Genomic DNA, 22,202 nt, shown 5'->3' with positions numbered 1-22,202 from the left:
TTGTCTGTTGAGTTTCACTTTGGACCGGAGTGGGAAAGCGCCAGAATTCAGCCTCTTATTAAGTAGTGAGTATTAGTGAAGGAAATAAATAGGTTTATGTTTATTTCTTTGTAACCTGTCTTGTGCAATTAGAGGAATAGTCAAATTGGGTATTTGGGTATTTTTTTTTGTGTAACTAAGGGTTTGCCCAGGGGAACATCCTCTGTGTTTGGAATCTGTTGTCTGTGAGAGTAGCTGGTATGCTAATCTCTCCCAGAGGGTTTTCTTTTACCTTTCTTTTCTTTAATTAAAAACCTTTTTCTTAATACCTGATTGATTTTTCCTTGTTTTTAGATGCAAGGGGGTTGGATCTTGATCCACCAGGAGTTGGTGGGAGAAAGGAGGGGGGATGGTTAATTTCTCCTTGTTCTAAGATCCAAGGGGTTTGGATCTGTATTCACCAGGGAATTGGTGAAGAGTCTCTCAAGGCTACCCAGGGAAGGGAATTAGCACATTGGGAGTGGTGGCAGCGGACCAGACCTAAGCTGGTAGTTAAGCTTAGAAGTTTTCATGCAGGCCCCCACATCTGTACCCTAAAGTTCAGAGTGGGGAAGGAGCCTTGACATGGTGAGCAGCGGTGAGGGGTTTTTTTAGGAACCAAAAGCCAGATTTTTTTCCCCTCCTTTGAGCTGCTGGGGAAGCAGTGAAGGAGAGATACCCTGAAGGCAAACAGATAAGAGCTTCTAACAGAGGGCTTTTTGTTAGGAGGGAAGCTCCAGCTGTGAGCACTGGAGGGTCATTAACATTGCCAAAACAAGTCACAAAAGCCTGTTTTACTTGTTTTTTTTTTTTTTTTTTTTTTTAAGAGTCACATTACAGTAACCAAAGATTCCAAGCTGTTCCCCCGCCCCCCTCAGATAGCTAAGGTAGACCAGGGGGAAAATGTCAGGCAAAGAAAAAAAAACTTTGCAACAGGACCTAGAATTAGCCAAATTCCAGGCGGAGGAGAATGAAAAGGAACATGACAGACAGATGGCCAGGGCTGAGGCTGCACACAAAAGAGCTATGGAGGAAAGGGAAAAAGAGATGGAGCTGAGGCAAAAAGAGATGGAGCTGAAACAGAAAGAGATGGAGCAAAAACAAAAAGAGATGGAAGAGAGGAAGCATGAACTGGAATTAGCAAGGGCTAGGCAGAATAATCCAGCCAACCCTAGCAACCCCTCTCCAGGTACCGCTTCCCATCCCAGAAAATTCCCCACCTACAAGGCAGGCGATGATACTGAGGCCTTCTTAGAAAATTTTGAAAGGGCCTGCCTTGGGTACAGCATCACTACAGACCAATACATGGTAGAGCTGAGGCTGCAGCTCAGTGGACTCTTAGCAGAGGTGGCGGCTGAAATGCCTAAGGAACACATGAACAGTTATGAACTTTTTAAAAACAAGGCCAGAATCAGAATGGGGCTAACACCTGAGCATGCCCGTCGGCGGTTCAGGGCCCTAAGGTGGAAACCAGACGTGTCATTTACCCGACATGCCTACCACATTGGGAAAAATTGGGATGCCTGGATATCAGGAGCAAATGTTAAATCTACGGAAGAGTTGCCCTTCCTAATGCAAATGGAGCAGTTTTTAGAGGGTGTTCCTAAGGAAATAGAAAGGTACATCCTAGATGGGAAGCCCAAAACTGTAACCGAGGCGGGGGAGATTGGAGCCAAATGGGTGGAGGTGACAGAAAAGAAAAAAACTAGTAGCAGTTGGAGCGAATATCAGAAAGGGCAACCCGAAACAAAACCTTACCACCGGGGACAACCCACGGCTCCACCTACATCCCAAGGGAAACCCCAGACGCCTTCTCACCCCACCACACCAGTCTCCACCAACCAACATCGCCCCGGTGATACCTTAGCAGGGCGATGTTTTAAATGTAATGAACTGGGACATATAAAGGCCCACTGCCCCAAGAACCCCAACCGATTACAGTTCATTACACCACAATCACACCAAAGATCCCCAGGCCCAGATGCCTCTCTCATACCCTCGGAGCGAAGGGAAACCTTGAGAGTGGGCAGAAAGAAGGTTATCGCGTGGAGGGACACTGGGGCACAAGTGTCGACTATCCACCAATCCCTAGTGGACCCCAAACTCATCGACCCGGAGGCTCCGGTGACAATTCAACCCTTCATGTCACACTCTGTAACCTTGCCTACAGCCAAGTTACATGTCCAGTACAAGAGCTGGTCAGGAATGTGGACTTTTGCAGTCTATGACAATTATCCCATCCCCATGCTGCTGGGGGAAGACTTGGCCAACCATGTGAAGCTAGCCAAGAGGGTGGGAATAGTCACTCGCAGCCAGGCTAAGCAAGCTTTCACCCCCATCCCTGTTCCTGAGCCGTCCACCAGGGCCCCCCCGTCTGTGTTACCAGAGACCCAGACAAAGGTGGTGGAACCGGATCCCCTGCCAACGACTGCAACAGCTGTAGTGGATCCAATCCCAGAGACCCAGCCAAAGCCAGTCCCAGAACCGGAACTGGCAACACAACCAGCGCCAGAACCATTGCCAGCACTGAGTACAGCGTTTGCAAACCCGTCTACAACTCCAACACCAGAGGGCACCAGCGAGCCTGAACTGGCAGAAGCAGCAGATAACCCTACCCAAGAGGCTCAGCCAGAGCCTGAAATACAACATAGTGCACCAGCGGACAGCGATTCACAGTCAACGGAAACAGCCCCAGCACCTGCCTCGCTTCCAGAGGGACCAAGCCCAAGTCCACAGTCCAAGGAGGAACTGATGTCTCCAGCATCAAGGGAACAGTTCCAGGCCGAGCAGGAAGCAGATGACAGCCTTCAGAAAGCTTGGGCGGCGGCACGGAGCACCCCACCGCCTCTCAGCTCTTCTAACCGATCCCGGTTTGTTGTAGAACAAGGACTTTTATACAAGGAGACTCTTTCTGGTGGACACCAGGAAGACTGGCATCCTCAAAGACAGTTGGAAGTTCCCACTAAGTATCGGGTAAAGCTCTTGAGCTTAGCCCATGATCATCCCAGTGGCCATTCTGGGGTGAACAGAACCAAAGACCGGTTGGGGAAGTCCTTCCACTGGGAGGGAATGGGCAAGGACGTTGCTAATTATGTCCGGTCTTGTGAGGTGTGCCAACGAGTGGGAAAGCCCCAAGACCAGGTCAAAGCCCCTCTCCAACCACTACCCATAATTGAGGTCCCATTTCAGCGAGTAGCTGTGGATATTCTGGGTCCTTTCCCAAAGAAGACACCCAGAGGAAAGCAGTACATACTGACTTTCATGGATTTTGCTACCCGATGGCTGGAAGCAGTAGCTCTAAGCAACACCACGGCTAAAAGTGTGTGCCAGGCATTAGCAGACATTTTTGCCAGGGTAGGTTGGCCCTCGGACATCCTTACAGATTCGGGAACTAATTTCCTGGCAGGGACCATGAAAAACCTGTGGGAAGCTCATGGGGTGAATCACTTGGTTGCCACCCCTTACCACCATCAAACCAATGGCCTGGTGGAGAGGTTTAACTTTGGGGGCCATGATACGTAAATTCGTAAATGAACACTCCAATGATTGGGACCTAGTGTTGCAGCAGTTGCTTTTTGTCTATAGGGCTGTACCACATCCCAGTTTAGGGTTTTCACCATTTGAACTTGTGTATGGCCGCGAGGTTAAGGGGCCATTACAGTTGGTGAAGCAGCAATGGGAGGGGTTTACGCCTTCTCCAGGAACTAACATTCTAGACTTTGTAAGCAACCTACAAAGCACCCTCCGACACTCTTTAGCACTTGCTAAAGAAAACCTAAAGGATGCTCAGGAAGAGCAAAAGGTCTGGTATGATAAACATTCCAGAGAACGGTCCTTCAAAGTAGGAGACCAAGTCATGGTCTTAAAGGCGCTCCAGGCCCATAAAATGGAAGCGTCGTGGGAAGGACCATTCACGGTCCAGGAGCGCCTAGGAGCTGTTAACTATCTCATAGCCTCCCCCACCTCCAACATAAAGCCTAAGATATACCATGTTAATTCTCTTAAGCCCTTTTATTCCAGAGAATTAAAGGTTTTCCAGTTTACAGCCCAGGAAACAGATGACGCGGAGTGGCCTGAAGGTGTCTACTACGAAGGAAAAAGTGACGGTGGCGTGGAAGAGGTGAACCTCTTCGTGACCCTTGGATGTCTGCAGCGGCAGCAGATCAAGGAGCTGTGCACTAGGTTTGCGCCAATGTTCTCAGCCACTCCAGGACGGACCGAACGGGCATACCACTCCATTGACACAGGTAATGCTCACCCAATTAGAACCCCACCCTACCGGGAGTCACCTCATGCCCAAACTGCTATAAAAAGGGAGATCCAGGACATGCTATAGATGGGTATAATCCGCCCCTCTAACAGTGCATGGGCATCTCCAGTGGTTCTAGTTCCCAAACCAGATGGGGAAATACGCTTTTGCGTGGACTACCGTAAGCTAAATGCTGTAACTCGTCCTGACAACTATCCAATGCCACGCACAGATGAGCTATTGGAGAAATTGGGACATGCCCAATTCACCTCTACCTTAGACTTAACCAAGGGGTACTGGCAAGTACCACTAGATGAACCCGCCAAGGAAAGGTCAGCCTTCGTCACCCAGGCAGGGGTGTATGAATTCAATGTACTCCCTTTCGGGCTGCAAAATGCACCCGCCACGTTCCAAAGACTTGTAGATGGTCTCCTAGCGGGATTGGGAGAATCTGCAGTTGCCTACCTCGATGATGTGGCCATTTTTTCTGATTCATGGGCAGAACACCTGGAGCACCTGGAAAAAGTCTTTGAGCGCATCAGGCAGGCAGGACTAACTGTTAAGGCTAAAAAGTGTCAAATAGGCCAAAACAGAGTGACTTACCTGGGGCACCAGGTGGATCAAGAAACTATAAATCCCCTACAGGCCAAAGTGGATGCTATCCAAAAGTGGCCGGTTCCAAAGTCAAAGAAACAGGTCCAATCCTTCTTAGGCTTGGCCAGATATTATAGGCAATTTGTACCACACTACAGCCAAATCGCCGCCCCACTGACAGACCTAACCAGAAAGAAACAGCCAAATGCAGTTCAGTGGGTTGATGAGTGTCAAAAGGCCTTTAACCAGCTTAAGGCGACACTCATGTCTGACCCTGTGCTAAGGGCCCCAGACTTTGACAAACCATTACTAGTAACCACAGATGCGTCCGAGCGTGGTGTGGGAGCAGTTTTAATGCAGGAAGGACCGGATCAAGAATTCCATCCTGTCGTGTTTCTCAGCAAGAAACTGTCTGAGAGGGAAAGCCACTGGTCAATCAGCGAAAAAGAATGCTATGCCATTGTGTACGCCCTGGAAAAGCTATGCCCATACGTTTGGGGACGGCATTTCCAACTACAAACCAACCATGCTGCGTTAACGTGGCTTCATACCGCCAAGGGAAAAAACAAAAAACGTCTTCGGTGGAGTTTAGCTCTTCAAGATTTTGACTTTGAAATTCAACACATTTCAGGGAGTTCTAACAAAGTGGCTGATGCACTCTCCGTGAAAGTTTCCCAGAATCAACTGGTTAAAATCGTCCTTGAAATGTGAAAAATCGTGTTGTTTTTACCTAAGTAGTAGTATATGTAAGGGTGCATGTGTTTTATTAATCTGTTTATTCTAAAGTTTAGAAAGAAATCACAGCCAGTGCGGTCCAACACTGTCTGAGATTTGGGGGGCGTGTCATAAACAGATAGTTAAGGGTTAATGCCTCTTTTACCTGTAAAGGGTTAAGAAGTTCACCTAGCCTAGCTGACACCTGACCAGAGGAACCAATGGGAGGACAAGATGGTTCAAAGGCAAGGAGAAAAGTTCCCTTTGTCTGTTGAGTTTCACTTTGGACCGGAGTGGGAAAGCGCCAGAATTCAGCCTCTTATTAAGTAGTGAGTATTAGTGAAGGAAATAAATAGGTTTATGTTTATTTCTTTGTAACCTGTCTTGTGCAATTAGAGGAATAGTCAAATTGGGTATTTGGGTATTTTTTTGTGTGTAACTAAGGGTTTGCCCAGGGGAACATCCTCTGTGTTTGGAATCTGTTGTCTGTGAGAGTAGCTGGTTGCTAATCTCTCCCAGAGGGTTTTCTTTTACCTTTCTTTTCTTTAATTAAAAGCCTTTTTCTTAATACCTGATTGATTTTTCCTTGTTTTTAGATGCAAGGGGGTTGGATCTTGATCCACCAGGAGTTGGTGGGAGAAAGGAGGGGGGATGGTTAATTTCTCCTTGTTTTAAGATCCAAGGAGTTTGGATCTGTATTCACCAGGGAATTGGTGAAGAGTCTCCCAAGGCTACCCAGGGAAGGGAATTAGCACATTGGGAGTGGTGGCAGCGGACTAGATCTAAGCTGGTAGTTAAGCTTAGAAGTTTTCATGCAGGCCCCCACATCTGTACCCTAAAGTTCAGAGTGGGGAAGGAGCCTTGACAGTAGGCTCTAAAGTTTCACATTGTTTCGTTTTTGAGTGCAGTTATGTAACAAAAAAAAAATCTACATTTGTAAATTGCACTTTCACGATAAAGAGATCGCACTACACTGCTTGTATGAGGTGAACTAAAAATACTGTTTCTTTTGTTTATCATTTTTACAGTGCAAATATTTGTAATAAAATATAATATAAAGTGAGCAATGTACACTTTGTAGTCTATGTTGTAATTTAAATAAATATATTTGAAAATGTAGAAAAAATCCAAAAATAGTTAATACATTTCAATTGGTATTCTATTGTTTAACCGTGTGATTAAAATGGCGATTAATTGTGATTAATTTTTTGAGTTATCATGTGAGTTAACTGCGATTAATTGACAACTCTAATATAATATGAGAGAAACAATTTTTCAAGTTCCTAAGAAATGCATAACTTAATTGTCTTATACCTTTTATGATTATCAATTTATCCTCCTTCACAGTTCTATTAAGTATTATTACAGTATTATTAAGGCAAAGTCTACTTACTACCTTTTACTACGATCTTAAAAAAAAATCTGCTTCCTGTAAAGGGTATTGAAATATTATTCTGTTTTACAGGGGCCATAGTCTTATTTCATCTTTATGTTCTCTTCAATGTTGTAGAGGCACTGAGAATTATTTATAAGGAAAACAGCCCACAAACTTTTAGGCCTGAAGGTCTTAAAATTTTCGCCCTGTCATTACTTGGCAGAACAAGTGAACAGCTCAAGCTTAAGTCTTTATTTCCTTCAAGTCAACAGAATTAATTTATCTTAAAATGAAGATCTGCTTACAAAGCATGATGTATATATACACACAATACATATTTCATTTCCATCCCCCACCCCCAACTCTACTTTTACCTCTTCTAAGTAAAAGAAGGTTTAATAATCTAATCCCTATTATATCACGAGGAATTTGGGGGAATTTTAATTCTTCCAAGGAGCTTAATGTATCTTGCCATTTTAAAATAATATAGTCTTTAATATAAGATTCCATATATAAATAGAGTAAAAGCAACAGGATGCTGACAGAATATCTTTTTACATAAAAATCTGTGGTTACCAAAAGCACGTGTTGAAAATTAGTTCCTCTATAAGATTAACTGAATCCTGATACTCAGTATTACAGTTTGCAACACATTTTCAGTTTGAACAGCATAAGCAGGGGAAAAACTCACATGGGAAGAGACCTAGTTAGTACATTTTTTAAATACTTGCAGCAATTAAACTTTAGGTTCAGCTTTTGGTTTGACTAGCAATTTGTGCTTTTAGTGGAAGACAAAGGTATTATTAATGTCAAGATCTCAGCTCTGAGTTTTCAGAGTCCTTCCTGGCTTAAAATGTATTATGTTCAAGTCCACTCACCAGAGAGAATTTCTACGCACAGCAGGTACAAGAATGGCTTTCTGTTTTATCATATCGTATTTGAAGATCTGCTTAGCTATTATAAGAAACCAGAGCCTATTAGCAATGGTTGCCATTGCAAACTCCACATTTCCCTTGTTCCGCCACATACTGAATATATCAAAGGACAGTTTTAGAAATTTTTTCTTCTCCATCTCCCCTCCCCACAACATTGGGGTAAACGTATAGAACTCCTCATAAGAAATTTTATATTTTAAAAGGTGTTTTATGAGTCCATAATTTTAAAACAGACTTTAAAAATTGAATTTTAATAGGTTATTAAGTCTATGATATCAACTAATTAATTTGCATCCGAGAGTTAAAGAACTGGCTAAGGAACCACTGACTATTTTCAACAAATTCCTGGAGGACTGGGGAACTACAAGAAGCCTGAAGTAAACCTATGGGGTTCTGTTTTTCAAAAATGGAAAACTGATCCTGGCAATTACTGTCTTCTTGGAATAATGCAATGCTCTCTCTCTCTGGAGATAATAAAATTCAGCTAGTGCAAAATGAGGTAGTCCACTTAGTAGGGCCATGTCTCCACTACACACCACTTTTCGGTGGAGTGTAAGATATGTGCAGAGACCTGTGCGGATACAACATTTATATCTGCGGATGTGGATATCTGCGGAGCTGCAGAGCTCTACCAGGAACCGCAGCGACAAAAGCAGCAGCATGTTGGGCCGCCGCTGGCAGGAGCCAGCGTCCAGCCCGGGCAGCTCCTCCGGTGTGGCTGTACCGCCCCCAGCCCTGCCCACTGGGTGGGCACCAGGATCACCAGCAGCTGTCCCTGGTCACAGTAGCATGTGAAACTGGCTCGCAAGCTCCCAGACAGGAGACGCACGCCGCTGCACAGAAGGGATTCCTATGGGAGAGCTTGTGAATTACTTGCACACACTAGTGTGACCAGGGACAGCTGCTGGTGAGTCCGGTGCCTGTTTTATATCCGTGGATATAAATGTTGTATCCACGCAGGGCACTAGGTATACGTAGCTACACGTCAAACAAAAAGCAAGCTGCGGCCACACTGTGGTGTGTAGCTACACATGTCAGTGAAAGGCTCTGGCAGGAGGGAGGCAGCGGAGGAAGAGTCTGGCAGTGGGGAGCTGGTGGAGACTTTCCCCACTGCTGGAGTCCTTCCTTATCTGCAGTGGGGGAAAGCTCTAGTGGTGGGGAGCTACCGGAATCTTTCCCTGTGGTGGGGAAAGGCTCCAGCAGCTGAAAGGCAGTGGGACACTACACAGTAAAAATAGCAGTAGAGTTGGGATGGCACAGCTTGGGTGAGAGTAGAAAGCCATATAGGGTATGTATTTGGGTACACACCCATACCGTTTAGGTGTGTCTGTACTCTATCCACCTCAGCTGTGCCTCATTGTCTACACTGCTCCTTAAACCCATGCTAATGGGGCTACCCTGAGTATATACTCTACACACTGCTGAAAGAAGAGTGCAGTATTAACATAGCCTTAGAGATAGTGTGCTCACCTCTGTCTTATTAGCCTGAATATATGAATGGACACACACACTGCAAAATGTCTTAAAAACTGGAAAAAGGGTAAAGTTGAACAATGTTGACTGAGTTGGGCACGTATCTAGTGGGATAAGAGAAGGAAAAAGTCCTAGGTCTACTTTTATTTAACATGATCATCAGTGATCTCAAAAAAGGGGATAAACTTATTAATGAAATTTACAGAGGCTGCTAAATTGAGTGCGGTTGGAAACTCCAAAAGGGATAAATACTATGAAGGGATCTAAAAAGATGAAGGGATGGTAAGAAACTTGAAATACCTTGGGGCAACTGCAAACATTATATACAAAATCCCTTGAACCGTAAGGTAATTTGCCCTTAAATTTTGTGGCAAGGTCTCCAGGTTTCTTCGTTACTTTGGTGCAACTGAGGAGAGTCTAAGAGGAGTTTAACTCACTTTTAAAAATGGAGGTGTTTATTGATTTGAGTATGAAAATGAACAATACAATCAGCATCGTAGCCCCTATTTTATTCATTTTTATATTAAATTGAGGCCCTGAGAGCAAGAGGGACATAGAGACCCAGATTTGGTTCACTGAATTACCTTGCCACAAGAAAAGCATTGAAGAACAATGGAAGAACATTTTTGTTGCCCTTCTCTGATTAGGGGTATGGAACAGTTTCCATATGAGGAGAGATTAAAAAGTTTAGAAAAGAGAAGACCAAGAGGGGCTATGATAGAGGTCTGTAAAATCATGAAGGGTGTGGAGAAAGTGAATAATGAAGTGTTATTTACCCCTTCACATAAACACAAGAACCAGAGATCACCAAATGAAATTAATAGGAGCAGGTTTAAAACAAACAAAAGGAAGTATTTCTTCCCACAACTCGCAGTCAACCTGTTGAAATCATTGCCAGGGGATGTTGTGAAGGCCAAATTATAACTGGGATCCAAAAAAAATTAGATAAATTTATGGAGGATAGGTCCATTAATGGCTACTAGCCAAGATGCAACCCCATGTTCTAGGTGTCCCTAAGCCTCAGACTGCCAGATGCTGGGACTGGAGAACAGAGGATGGTTCACTTGATAATTGCCCTGTTCTGTTCATTCCCTCTGAAGCATCTGGCACCAGCCACTGTTGGAAGACAGAGTACTGGGTTAGATGGACCACTTGTCTGACCCAGTATGGCTGTTCTTAACTTTATTCCTAATTCCCTGGTTTAATCAGCAATTTCTGTAGTGAAGAAATTAATTTGATAAACTATATTGAAATTTATTTTGTGGGGGTTTTATGACACTTATTGCAAATATATCTGAGCACATCACATACAATACATGAATTTTTCCACGTAACAGCTCTGTGAGGTATGGAAGTATTATCTCCATTTTACACATGGGGAACTGAGTCACAGCGTGACTAAGTGATTTGCCCCTGGTCACACAAGCAGTATATGTGGGAGCCAGAAAGAGAACTCAGATATTTTATGTTCCAGACCAGTTTCTGATAGATAAGAAGATTCTCCCTCTACAACACAGAAACGTACATACCACAGAAATATATAAACTTGTAGGAGAAAAAAGCCAGGAGGGAGTAAGCTCTTGCTGTTACTCCATGTAAAGCACAGCAAATATAGGGAAAGAGGAAGAAATAAACTGTTGTCTGCATTCATAAAAGATAATCCTGCATTTTCATTGTGTGACACAGGAAACTCTATTAAGAGCAGACTGGTCTGATTTCTGACAGAAAACTTTATTTTTGGCATGAAGAGAATTCATAAAATTAAGATGAATTGGTGTGTGTGTGTGTGGGGGGGGGGCTCTGGTCATTGAACTAAAAATCTTAAACACCGATTTTTCTAAACACATAGTGTTTCATGCAAGACCGGTAACTCACTCTTCCCCAAGATGGTTGAGAGTGTAAGAGTGAGCGAGAGAGAGAGAGGGGGCTGTATTAAGCCTGTTGAGATGGGGTTGAATGGGAGCGATAAATGTCCAAATGCCTTAAAGTCACTCCTTAGTCAGAACCACCAGGTAACTGTGAATTTAATGTTACCTACCTCAAATTGAATGAGTACTGTCCCACTTTCCAGCCCTTTCTTCAGTTGTTCCATAGACCCCTCTAGTGTGTCACCGTACTCTGAACACGTGCGAAGAATGGATTCTAGAAAATTCTGGGAATCTGCTTCATCTTCTGACTTGGTCTCAACCAAGGGTTGGGCAACTGAAAGACATAGAGGCAAATTTAGACTTTTTACATGCATCCAGTAGCAATCTTTAGTTATGTTAAAACCTACTTGAGTACAAGCATGGACATTTTCAATCCTCCTCGATGCTGTAAGTTAGGCTACTAATCCCAAACTGAGATATCTAAATAAATTTGGCCATAGTTTTACACATGCTGACCAACCCCAGCTCTGCACAAATCAGTAAGAGTTCAACACCTTTGAAAAATGAGATCAATGATTTAGGTGCCCAAATATGGGTAAGACCATAAGCATCCAAGTTTCAAAAGTTTAATCTAATGATACACCAGCAGCCCTATCGCGTACATTTTTGGGTAGGCAAACAAGTAACCACCACCACAGGAAGAAGCTGTGAATTTCACCTAGTGAAATTTAGAACAAAATTTATAAATATGCCTATTTCAAGAATGATAAAATGAGCCTTCTGGATTTGTTGTATATTACATTTTTCATTGTATGTTTGTGCTGGGGAGAATTTAGTGTTATTGCCACATCTGGAATAGAAATTTTAGAAGATGGTACTGTATTTTAAAATGTTTATCAAAATGTTTTTTTGTGGAAGAAACTATTTATTTATATCACTGCAAAAATTAAAATTAAGCGGAAACTTACTGCCATATCTTTTATTTAAAATTAGTATTGTTTAGTATTCTCAGAATATTCACCCACTTAGGTCTATACTCTTCACTTTGACTAAAACCTCACCAAAACTGCAGTTGTATGATGCAAAAAACCCAGCATTCTGAGTTGATGTGCTCCTCACTTGAATGTATAAGGATAATGGCTCAAACATTTGTGTTAGTAATCAAGAAGAGAGAAGATCTCAAATGTTACCACTCTATTTTAATACAGACCCATTCACAGTATAACTCTTGATTATGAATATATTAAAGTAAATTGCAAGGGGAAAAAGCCACAATTTAAAGGCATGACAGTCTCAATTACATTTAAAAACCTTAGTGCAGTTACCTTTCCGCCTGACCAGAAGTGCAAGCTCTCTTGTGTGCAATTCTCTGCTGGCTTTTATAAACATTACCACTTGGTCATGAGTATGCTCTGAGATGTCTCGACCATTGATTAACACTATCTGATCACCTTCATTCAGTTTTGGAATACATGTATCAGCCTGTTTCACAACCAAAGAAAAAAAATTCAGTTTATCCAATACCTTCAGTAGAACATTTCTAATCTCAGGAAGACTGAATTCATCGTGCAGCAAAGACAAAGTTATTCTCCTGACAAAGTCTTGCCCTCTGTATCAGAAGCTATGTCAGAGGATTCAGATCTAAAATTGTTCTAGTGGCTTCAGAATGAAGATGAGAGTAACAGTTCACACAGCCTATTAACAGCTATACAAAAGTTTGTACTTGATATGTTTTATGCATCTGAGCTTTACAATCTGGACTTTTACAAAGATTTTGAAAAATGTCACACACATAAAAGAGAGCAGAGTGATTAAAATAGCAAAGAATAGGAGTAAGTTTCAATTTATATTGAATAAAAATGCTTTATAACATTAGTTTCGCTCCATCATCATACATGGAAACTGAAGATTAATATTAAATACCATATATGAGGGCTGTTCCTACATTACACATAATTGGTTTTACTGAACTATAAACACAACTGATGATTTATGCATTTTTGTTAGATTCATACAAGCTGCTTCTTGTTCCACAGGGGAGAACTGATCAAACGCTACTGGGGAGTTAGCAGCTTTATTCCTGCTTCCCCATTAACAATTTTCCAAGTAAGATGGTGTGGACAGGTCCTTTGATCTCCAACACCCACAGGCGCCACCCTTAGGGGCAAATCCTATTCCAGCCTCTGCAGCCACAGAAGGTGGCAGGAATTAGGTGTGCCATGCATGCTGAGAACGCTCCCTGATTGTGTGAAGATCTGCTAGAATCCTCCCTGTACTGGACTTGGCACCGGGCTTTGGAATTTCTCCTCAGTTCTTCATCAGTGCTCTTTAGGACTCAGCAGATCTGAGTCCAAAGCAAGGCTGTTTGAGTAAGGATCCTGTGCAGTCAAAAATCCCTCTGGGAGAGGCCTGCTAGGAGCAGAACAAAATCACTCATGTTTGCTTGTCCCTAGCAAAAACGGATATTCTGTTCTGGAGGCACCCAGCAGCATCAGAATGAAGCCTAGATGCAGTAGAGATCTGCCCATCCTCTCAACCTAATCTTAATTGCTCCCCCACCTATACCTGTTGGTGTTGCAGAGCTTCACGAATCAATGTCTGTTCACCCAATGTTATTTATGCTGTCAAAAAACAGGAATTAGAACAAGTCGTCCTGATTAGCACTTTCCTCCCTGCCCTGGTTTACATGTTTCAGGATGAATGGGGAACAGCTGAAGGACTGAGGTAGAGAAGTGGGCTAATGGCAAATAGCATTTGCAGGAAGAAATGAGAGATGATGTAAAGAAACTGTGAGATTGGCAAAACCAAGAGGGAGAGAAAGACAAAAAGGGGAAATCTGCAGGAAGAAAAGCGTGATCTGAGTAGGTGGGGAGAGAAACAAGGGAACAACCAGTGGACCAAATTTGGTGATGAATCATGGTCATGTACCACCTGAGGCACTTTGCACATACGCTAAGAAGACAAACTAACAGGTGGGAGTGTGAAAGACACAATCAGATAAGGGGGAAAGAAAATAGTGAAATGGAAGAGAAAACATAAGCAAAATGGAAAAGCTGCAGTTCCAGCATGGAAAAAGGGAAGAGGCAGTGTGCTGAGGTGTGTGGGTGTTTTAAGACAGACATAAAAAAGGAGGGAAAGAAAAGAAGAAAGGAGGGAAAATAGTTAAGATGGACAGAACTGAAAATGATGAATGAAGAAGGGAAAAAAATGCAAAAAGGCAAAGAAAAAAAACTTAAAGGACAGCCAGAACATTTAGTGGCCATTATTTGAATTCCCCAGCTTTAGTAGTTCCCTGGAAAAGTCCCCACTACTCTGTACTTTTTCAGAAAGCAGGATTGTACAATGCTATTGCTGTGGATGTTTGTCTTACTATTTTGTGATATTACCATTTGTCATATATTTTAAAAAGTTACATGTCACGGCAGCAGGTAGCTTTTTGGAATCTCAAGGATTTATCTGGAATGCAGAGGGAAAGGTTTCAAAATCTTTTTTATAGAGTAGAACCTCAGAGTTATGGACACCTCGGGAATGGAGGTCGTCTGTAACTCTGAAATGTTCTGTAACTCTAAACAAGACTTCAGCCGGGGGGGCGGGGAGGTTGGGGCTGCAGCCACAGGATAGGTGTATGGGGTCAGGGTCAGGGCTCTGGGTAGGGGGGAAGGATCTGGGTTTCTGACCCTTGGGGCACTAGGGCTCCGGGCGGGGTGCTCTGGGCTTCTGTCCCGCCCGAGCACTGTGGCTCAAGGCTTTAGACCTGGGGGGAGTGCTGGGGCTTGGGGCTTCAGCTCCATGGCTGCATTCCGCTCTAAGCTGCAGTGAGGGGGGTCACCAGGGCTCGGGGCGTAGCTACGGGGGGAGAGGTGGGGCTGAAATCGGCACTCCCCTCATAGCGAAAGCTCCAAGCCCAGTGCCCCAGCGGGGCTGAAGCAGGGAGCGGAGCCATGGGGCTGAAACTCCGAGCCCCAGCACTCTCCCCGGTCTAAAGCCCTGAGCCCCGAGCTCCCCACCCTCACCCGGAGGCCTGACTCCCCCTCATGACTGTAGCCCCAACCCCTTGTGGGTGAAGCCCTGAGCCTCCATGCCCCCCACGGTGCTTAAGCCCTGAGCTCCAGTGCTCCCCCCGGTCTAAAGCCCTGAGCCCCAGTGCTCCCGAGGGTCAGAAGGCCTGAGCCTCCCCTCCACCCAGAGCCCTGAATTCCCCCATCACCATGCGGCTGCAGCCCCAGCCCCACCGTGGCAGAAGCCCTGAGCCCCAGGGCTAAAGCCCCGAGGCAGTACAGTATTTGTCTTAGAATCATAGAATGTCAGGGTTGGAAGGAACCTCAGGAGGTCATCTAGTCCAACCCCCTGCTCAAAGCAGGACCAATCCCCAGACAGATTTTTGCCCCAGATCCCTAAATGGCCCCCTCAAGGATTGAACTCACAACCCTGGGTATAGCAGGCCAATGCTCAAACCACTGAACAATCCCTCCCCCCTGCCCTTTTTTTGTGTGTGTGTGTCTGTGCTGCTGCCTGATTGATGACTTCCGGTTCCACAGGTGTCTGGTTGGCCAGTAAGTCCGCAACTCTGGTGTTACGATCTCTGAGATTCTACTCTACAGCAAGGCTACATCTTCACTAGATACTGCAGTGGCACGTCTGCAGTGCTGTAGCTGCGCTACTGTAGTGCGTCAGTGTAGATACTCACTACAACGATTCGAGGGGTTCTCCCACCACTGAAGTTAATCCACATCCCTGAGAGGTGGCAGCTAGGTGAACAGAAGAATTCTTCCATCAACCTAGCACTGTCTACCCTGGGGGTTAGGTTGGCTTAATGATGTTGCTCAGGGGGTTAGATTTTTCCACAACCCTGAGTGATGTAGCTGGGTCAACCGAACTTTTTAGTGTAGACCCGGATTTAATCAAGTGAATCAAACAAGAAAGCAGAGAGTGGATTGTGAGGCATCAACATTTTACAGTGATTAACAGTTTCCCTGGAAGTTGACATTCTTCTCTACCAGTCACCAAGAATGCTAGCTGTTAGCCAGCCACTTACCAAGGAATCCACAATGCACACAGAGAAAAAGGTATCTAGGAGTGGAATTAATCCTTTCAATGCAATATAAATCTTTTTCAGAGATCAAACTTTTCAAGACAATGGTGCTAATGCCTTTTCATCCAGTTTAAGCCGCCAAAGTTTGGTATAATACCAAGCACTTCTTTTTTGGTCCTAAAAATTCCCCGTATTGTTTTCAATCAATTATAATGTTAATGTCTTCCTCATTATCCTGTTAGGACATTAAACTATTGACTTTTTAACATGTAGTACTTTTAAATGTCACCTACATTTAACTATAGTTCCATTTCTTCATTCTTGCATTGTCTTCCACCCAAAGTAGTTAGATGGATCTCCCTTCACTAGAGCCACAAAAGTTAATCTACCCACAGGTATTCCCAGATGAGTATTATTCTTTAACTAGAGGTAGATTGCTTTAAATTATATTTTCAATTACTTTTGGATCTAGAAGGGAAAACACCTGATTTATTTGGCTGCATACGTTTGTTCAAATAATTCCAGAACCTCTTTTGGGAAGAGAAGAAAAAGTGACTTGCACAATCTGGAAAGATAATGTGGGAATATACCATGTAGTTCCCCGGAGGTGAAATGTACCAATAATGAGTCGTTCTGGAGCAAATTAATGAAGTAGCAAAAAGGATGAAAAGATTATAACATTAAGAATTTCTAGTTTTGTAGCCAGAATAGTCTACAGATGCTCTGCATACCACATTAAAAGTGAACATTCATGTGTCAGCTACATCTTCTTATTAAACAACCAGGAACTGATACTATTTCCCACAAAAAGTACAGTGTAAGACCAACAGTAATCTTGCAGTACTGTAGAACCTCAGAGTTATGAACACCAGAGTTACAAACTGACCAGTCAACCACACACCTCATTTGGAACTGGAAGTATGCAATCAGGCAGCAGCAGAGACGAAAAAAAAGAGGAAATACAGTACAATAGTGTGTTAAATATAAACAACTAAATAAATAAAGGTAAAGTTTAAAAAAGATTTGATAAGGTAAGGAAATTGTTCTTGTGCTTGTTTCATTTAAATTAAGATGGTTAAAAGCAGGTTTTTTCTTCTGCATAGTAAAGTTTCAAAGCTGTATTAAGTGAAAAGTTGTAAACTTTTGAAAGAACCATAATGTTTTGTTCAGAGTTATGAACATTTCAGGGTTACGAACAACCTCCATTCTCAAGGTGTTCGTAACTCTGAGGTTCTACTGTATTTCTACTGTAGAAATACTTCTACTTCTACTGAGGTTCTACTGTATTTAAGAAAACGTAACTTGTTGCTTTTAGTTGACATGTAAAGTTATCTCTTTCCCATAAAACAAATTTAATGTTCTGGTTAAAAGGTTCCCAAACTGTGCTTCCTGCCCCTTGTTCACTTGCTTGGTGGTCTGTCAGGAGAGCACTAAATTGTCATGTGGGGCTGGCTCCTCTGTTTCCCGTTCATACATTTCTCGGAGACAACTACAAATTCATTAAATTGCATAATTTTATTTATTCATGAAAGCTGAATAAAAGCAAGCTATAGCTGCCACATGGATGTTACATGATGACAAAGATGGGTAATGTGGGCCACACATTCATGATTGGGGCAGGATGTGGGACACAAGTCAATTTCTCTATTATGATGTAGTCTGTGCTATGAAAAAGTTAGAGAATTCTTGCGTTATACTGTGGTTCAATTACAATGAAACCTTTCTTTTTGAAACTTCTGCAATATGCAGACTGCAGCAGAAACCACACAGATTCATATCAAATTAAAATTGGTATTATCTCAATTTGTTATAAAAGTTTGGAAAATACACTTTGAAGTATGTGCCCAAAATAAAACCTTAAAATAAAATGCATTTGTCCTTCCAAATTTGATTTAGATCATGCATCTATTGTACTAGTCATAAAAAAGACATTTCAGCTATGTGTTACAACATATTCAGATACTGGAAAAAAATTAGCTTTGCTACAGAGCCATACACTGCAGAATTACATGAGGATTTACTTACAGATGATCCTGGAGTTATTCTTGACACCACCAGAGGCATTTTTTGATCAACACCACCCTACAAGATGTTAAGTAAACAGTGACTATAAATATACTCTTTGAATGTAAGCAGTACATTATACAACAAATAGTCTATTTTTTGTTCCTATGTGAATATAAAACTTATGCTTTGTACTTCCCTGTCATGGGCTTGACCTTGCAAGGTGCTCAGTACTCATGCTTAAGTGCTATGCTGAACTGGGACCAGAGAACTCAGCAACTTGCAGGATCAAACGATGAGTCTCAAACCAACCACATTTCTTTAGCCCTTTTATATTTTATATGCCACTGAAGTCTTATGGACATAAAACACATCTTCCCCAGGACTCATGAATGAAACAGATGACCTAACAATGCCCATGAATAAGTGACAGGGATCAGATGCTAGAACTGGAGCCCGATTCTCATTTTCACTATAGCTACTTCATAGCATTCAGGCAGTGTAACAGGGCCTTAAAATGGACATTAATCAGAAAGTACAGAAGCTGCCGTCGCACCTCCTTCCCCAATTCCTTCATTTACTAGTTTTTACCTTTGCAATAATTAGCTCACCCATGGGGGTACACACACCATTAAGATGTTTTGTTGATGGTAAAACATGAAGGGCCTACTTCTCCAAAAATAAGCGCCTGAAGTTAGGCTCCATAGTCCACTTGTAGGCACCTGAATAAATGATCTGCTTTTCAAATGTGTTGGACATACAGCAATTTCTACTAAAGACAACAGAAGCAGTTGGATGCTTGCTTTAGCCAATGAGGCCATTATTTGGGTGCCTATATAAACAATTTAGGAACTTAATCTTAAGCATCTGTTTCTGAAAAATCTTGGCTAGAGTTTTTAACTCTTCAAAAAAAAAAAAAAAATCCTCGTAGGACAGCAAAGGATCATCATATCCCTTAATCTCTTACCTCTGATGCAAACATGGACATTAAAAATGGAAACAATATTGATTTGATCAGTTAAGACACTAGTTACTTAACTATGTTGCACGTTCATGAGATTTTAAGGCTCCCTTTTTACCTTCAGATTAAATCCAAATTTCCCATCTTCATCTGGAGTGATTCGCACCAAAAGCAAATCTCCATCAATTACTTCATTCTGCAACACATTAAAAAAAAATCTTCTAAGATTTTCTACTTCTTAACACAAAATAATGGCAAAAAAGAACACAATATTTCCTATACAGATTAATTCATATTAGAAAAAGAAAAAAGTAAATGTGGTAAAAATGAAGAGGAGCTAGGATTGTACTGTACACAAAAACTGTTTGTATTTTCCTGTTTATTATACTGGAAATGGCAGAGACTACCACAATTAATGATGCATAATGGTTTCGATCATAAGCCTGTTGCCCATAATTTTCAGAAATTGTCACCTCCTCAATGCCTGATCCCTGGCCAAAGAGGACTTTCTGTTAAGTTTCAGACAAAAGTAGGCTAGACATTATTGATTTCAAGAACTATAAAAAATAAACTTTTCCTTAAAAAAATGTATTTGGAATCTTTTTGAAAAGTCCCACAAGCCAGAGTGTCTGAATTTTGAGGTGTAAAATTTGGCATTGAAATAATCTTCATTGAGGGGTAGTTCACTTTATGGATCCACAGCAGAATTAACTGCGATTAGACTGAGTTACTGGCCTTTGAAAATTGCATGCTGAGCATACTTAGATTTTTCAAAACTATAATCTAAAGTGCAAAACTTAGAAAATAATGGCTGCACATAGAGCTGGTTGAAAAATCTTACTGACCAATTTTCCATCAGAAAAGTAAGTGTCATTGAAATTGAAACGTTTTGCTGAAATCAAAACTTTTTGCAGAGACACGCTGATGACAAACTTTTTGATGGGAAAAATCTAAATGATTAATTTCAACTTTCTTGTCTCATTTAATTTGTGTTTGACTTTCATATTATATTATATATTATAATACAATGTTTTAACATTATCAAAATAAAACATTTTTATGTATCTGAATCAATTCCACAAGAAATTTCATCTTTTTGTTTCAATTCAAAATGTCGATATTACCAGCAGGATGGAGTCCATTTTTTGACCAGCTCTACATGCATATATCCATGCAACTGATTCAGCTACAGATTTAAACCTTTAAGGACAGCAAGCACAGGGGTGCTAGTTTTAGAAACTGTTAAAATATATTAAGTGAACTGCCAATATCCTCACAACAAAAAGCACAGGAAATGCAAATTTGTCTGAATAACTTGCATAAATTTGAGTATATTTACATCAAATTGTTTAGAACTAGGGAAAGAGATGCACAATCAAAGAAACAGAGACAGGCAAAGGAAAGTGGGGGAGGAAAAGAGGGAATGGGAAATCCCAGCATTTGATTGTTTTCCTCCTACTCGCTTGCCCACATCAACATTTCATTCCTTCACCCCAAGAAATATCATTTTATGAACCATCCACAACATTTCATTGCAATTATCCCCTTCTTTGCCCTGAAGCATTTGAATTTAATCTCCCCCCAATAGCATTTCACACTCCACACCAAGGGGTTTAATTTTAGCTATTCCACCCTCCACCCTTGCATTCCCTGCCACACCCTAGGCATTTTTACTCTACCATACACCACTCCCCCACCCCACTTTCCACAAGTGGTTTAGTTTGGCAGTCCCCTGTATAGGAGGGAGAGGGGTGGGAGTAGCATTCAGGAAAACAGGAGGGGAGGGGAAGGTTGTTAGGCCCCTGGAAGACTTGTGAGGCTGGGGAGGGGAAGCAATAAGGGGACTTTGGGGTTAGGTGTGGTGCTTGGGAATAGTCAGCACAGCACTGGAGTTGGTAGTAGTGAGGGAAATCTGGGGCCCTGGGCAGCAGCCCTCTCTGGAGGGGATGGGGAAAAGGGGTTAGAGAGATTGGGTGGCAAGGGGAGCCAGAGAGTGGTGGGCAGCTGTTGCCTGCTGTCTATGCTGAGGGGCACTGCTGTCTATCGGCATGTATAACAGCTCTGACTGGCTTTTCTTCCTCCAGAGATGGGGAATTAGGGCAAAGGGCAGACAACTACATGGGGCTTTCCCCCTTAAATTAGGGGTTTTCTCTGCAGGTGGGTCTGAAAATTTGGAGCCTATGGAAAACCCACAGAGCTGGCAGACTTGCCTGCCACATTGCATAGTGTTTTCCTCTTTGGTAAATGTAGACCTTAATAAACCAGACTTACTATTATTAGTGCATGCCATTAAACATGTATATTATGCAACAGACAAGTTAACATTGCTGGAAAACCCTACGAATGCTTTATCTCACAGACTGGATGCACATTTATACTAGGCCTTCTCCGTTTTCATTTAATTCAGCCTTGTTAAACAACTTACCTTATCACAGTAGTACTGACTGGAATCTTCTGTTAAGCTCCCTTTTGTGACGTTGTCATATGTTTCTAAAAACTGTTTGTCCACCCCATCCAATGGATAAGAGCCTGAAAAGTTACCAACTCCATTGGGAGACTGGGACAAGGCAATCGGTGAGGTATGAGTCAGACAGTTCTGTGTTGGACTATTTTCCAATACATTCCTTCATTAAAAGAAAAAGATAAAGTACATTAAAAAGGTACTAATATTCATGGGTTTAAGCTCAACATACAGTAGTAATTACAAACATGTAATATCAACTTCTTATAGCAGAGCATCAGTTAAAATTGAGTGTCACTTTCTATTTAACAGTAGACTATTCTAAATGCTCTAAAATCCATTACTTGGATTATCTTCAAATTTGCTGTGCCTCACAGGAGTGGGGGATAAGGTGATTTGGTCAAAATTTGGGGTCATTTGAACAAGGCATTCATGAGATATGAGCTACCCCGCAGAAAAATCCAACATCTGTTGACAAAATCATTTGGTTTTTTTAAACTTTTTTGCGAACATCTGGG

The 22,202-nt window shown here is 42.3% G+C and overlaps 1 protein-coding gene across 2 annotated transcripts in view; it reads right to left on the bottom strand.

Moving 5' to 3' along the window:
- PTPN3 (protein tyrosine phosphatase non-receptor type 3) overlaps nucleotides 1–22,202 on the bottom strand; it is a 206,214-nt gene that overhangs the window by 35,676 nt on the left and 148,336 nt on the right. For both annotated transcript variants that reach the window (XM_065398552.1, XM_065398553.1), the window contains 5 exons: nucleotides 21,649–21,847; nucleotides 19,342–19,419; nucleotides 18,284–18,340; nucleotides 12,552–12,708; nucleotides 11,397–11,560 (listed from right to left, as the gene is read on the bottom strand). In XM_065398552.1, the coding sequence (XP_065254624.1) occupies nucleotides 11,397–11,560; nucleotides 12,552–12,708; nucleotides 18,284–18,340; nucleotides 19,342–19,419; nucleotides 21,649–21,847 (655 nt within the window). The remainder of the gene's footprint in view (nucleotides 1–11,396; nucleotides 11,561–12,551; nucleotides 12,709–18,283; nucleotides 18,341–19,341; nucleotides 19,420–21,648; nucleotides 21,848–22,202) is intronic.

Source organism: Emys orbicularis, chromosome 2 (assembly GCF_028017835.1).
Source record: "Emys orbicularis isolate rEmyOrb1 chromosome 2, rEmyOrb1.hap1, whole genome shotgun sequence".
NCBI classification, from domain to species: domain Eukaryota; kingdom Metazoa; phylum Chordata; order Testudines; family Emydidae; genus Emys; species Emys orbicularis.
Note: the sequence above shows the minus strand (reverse complement) of the source record. Positions and strands in the feature narration are given on the sequence as shown.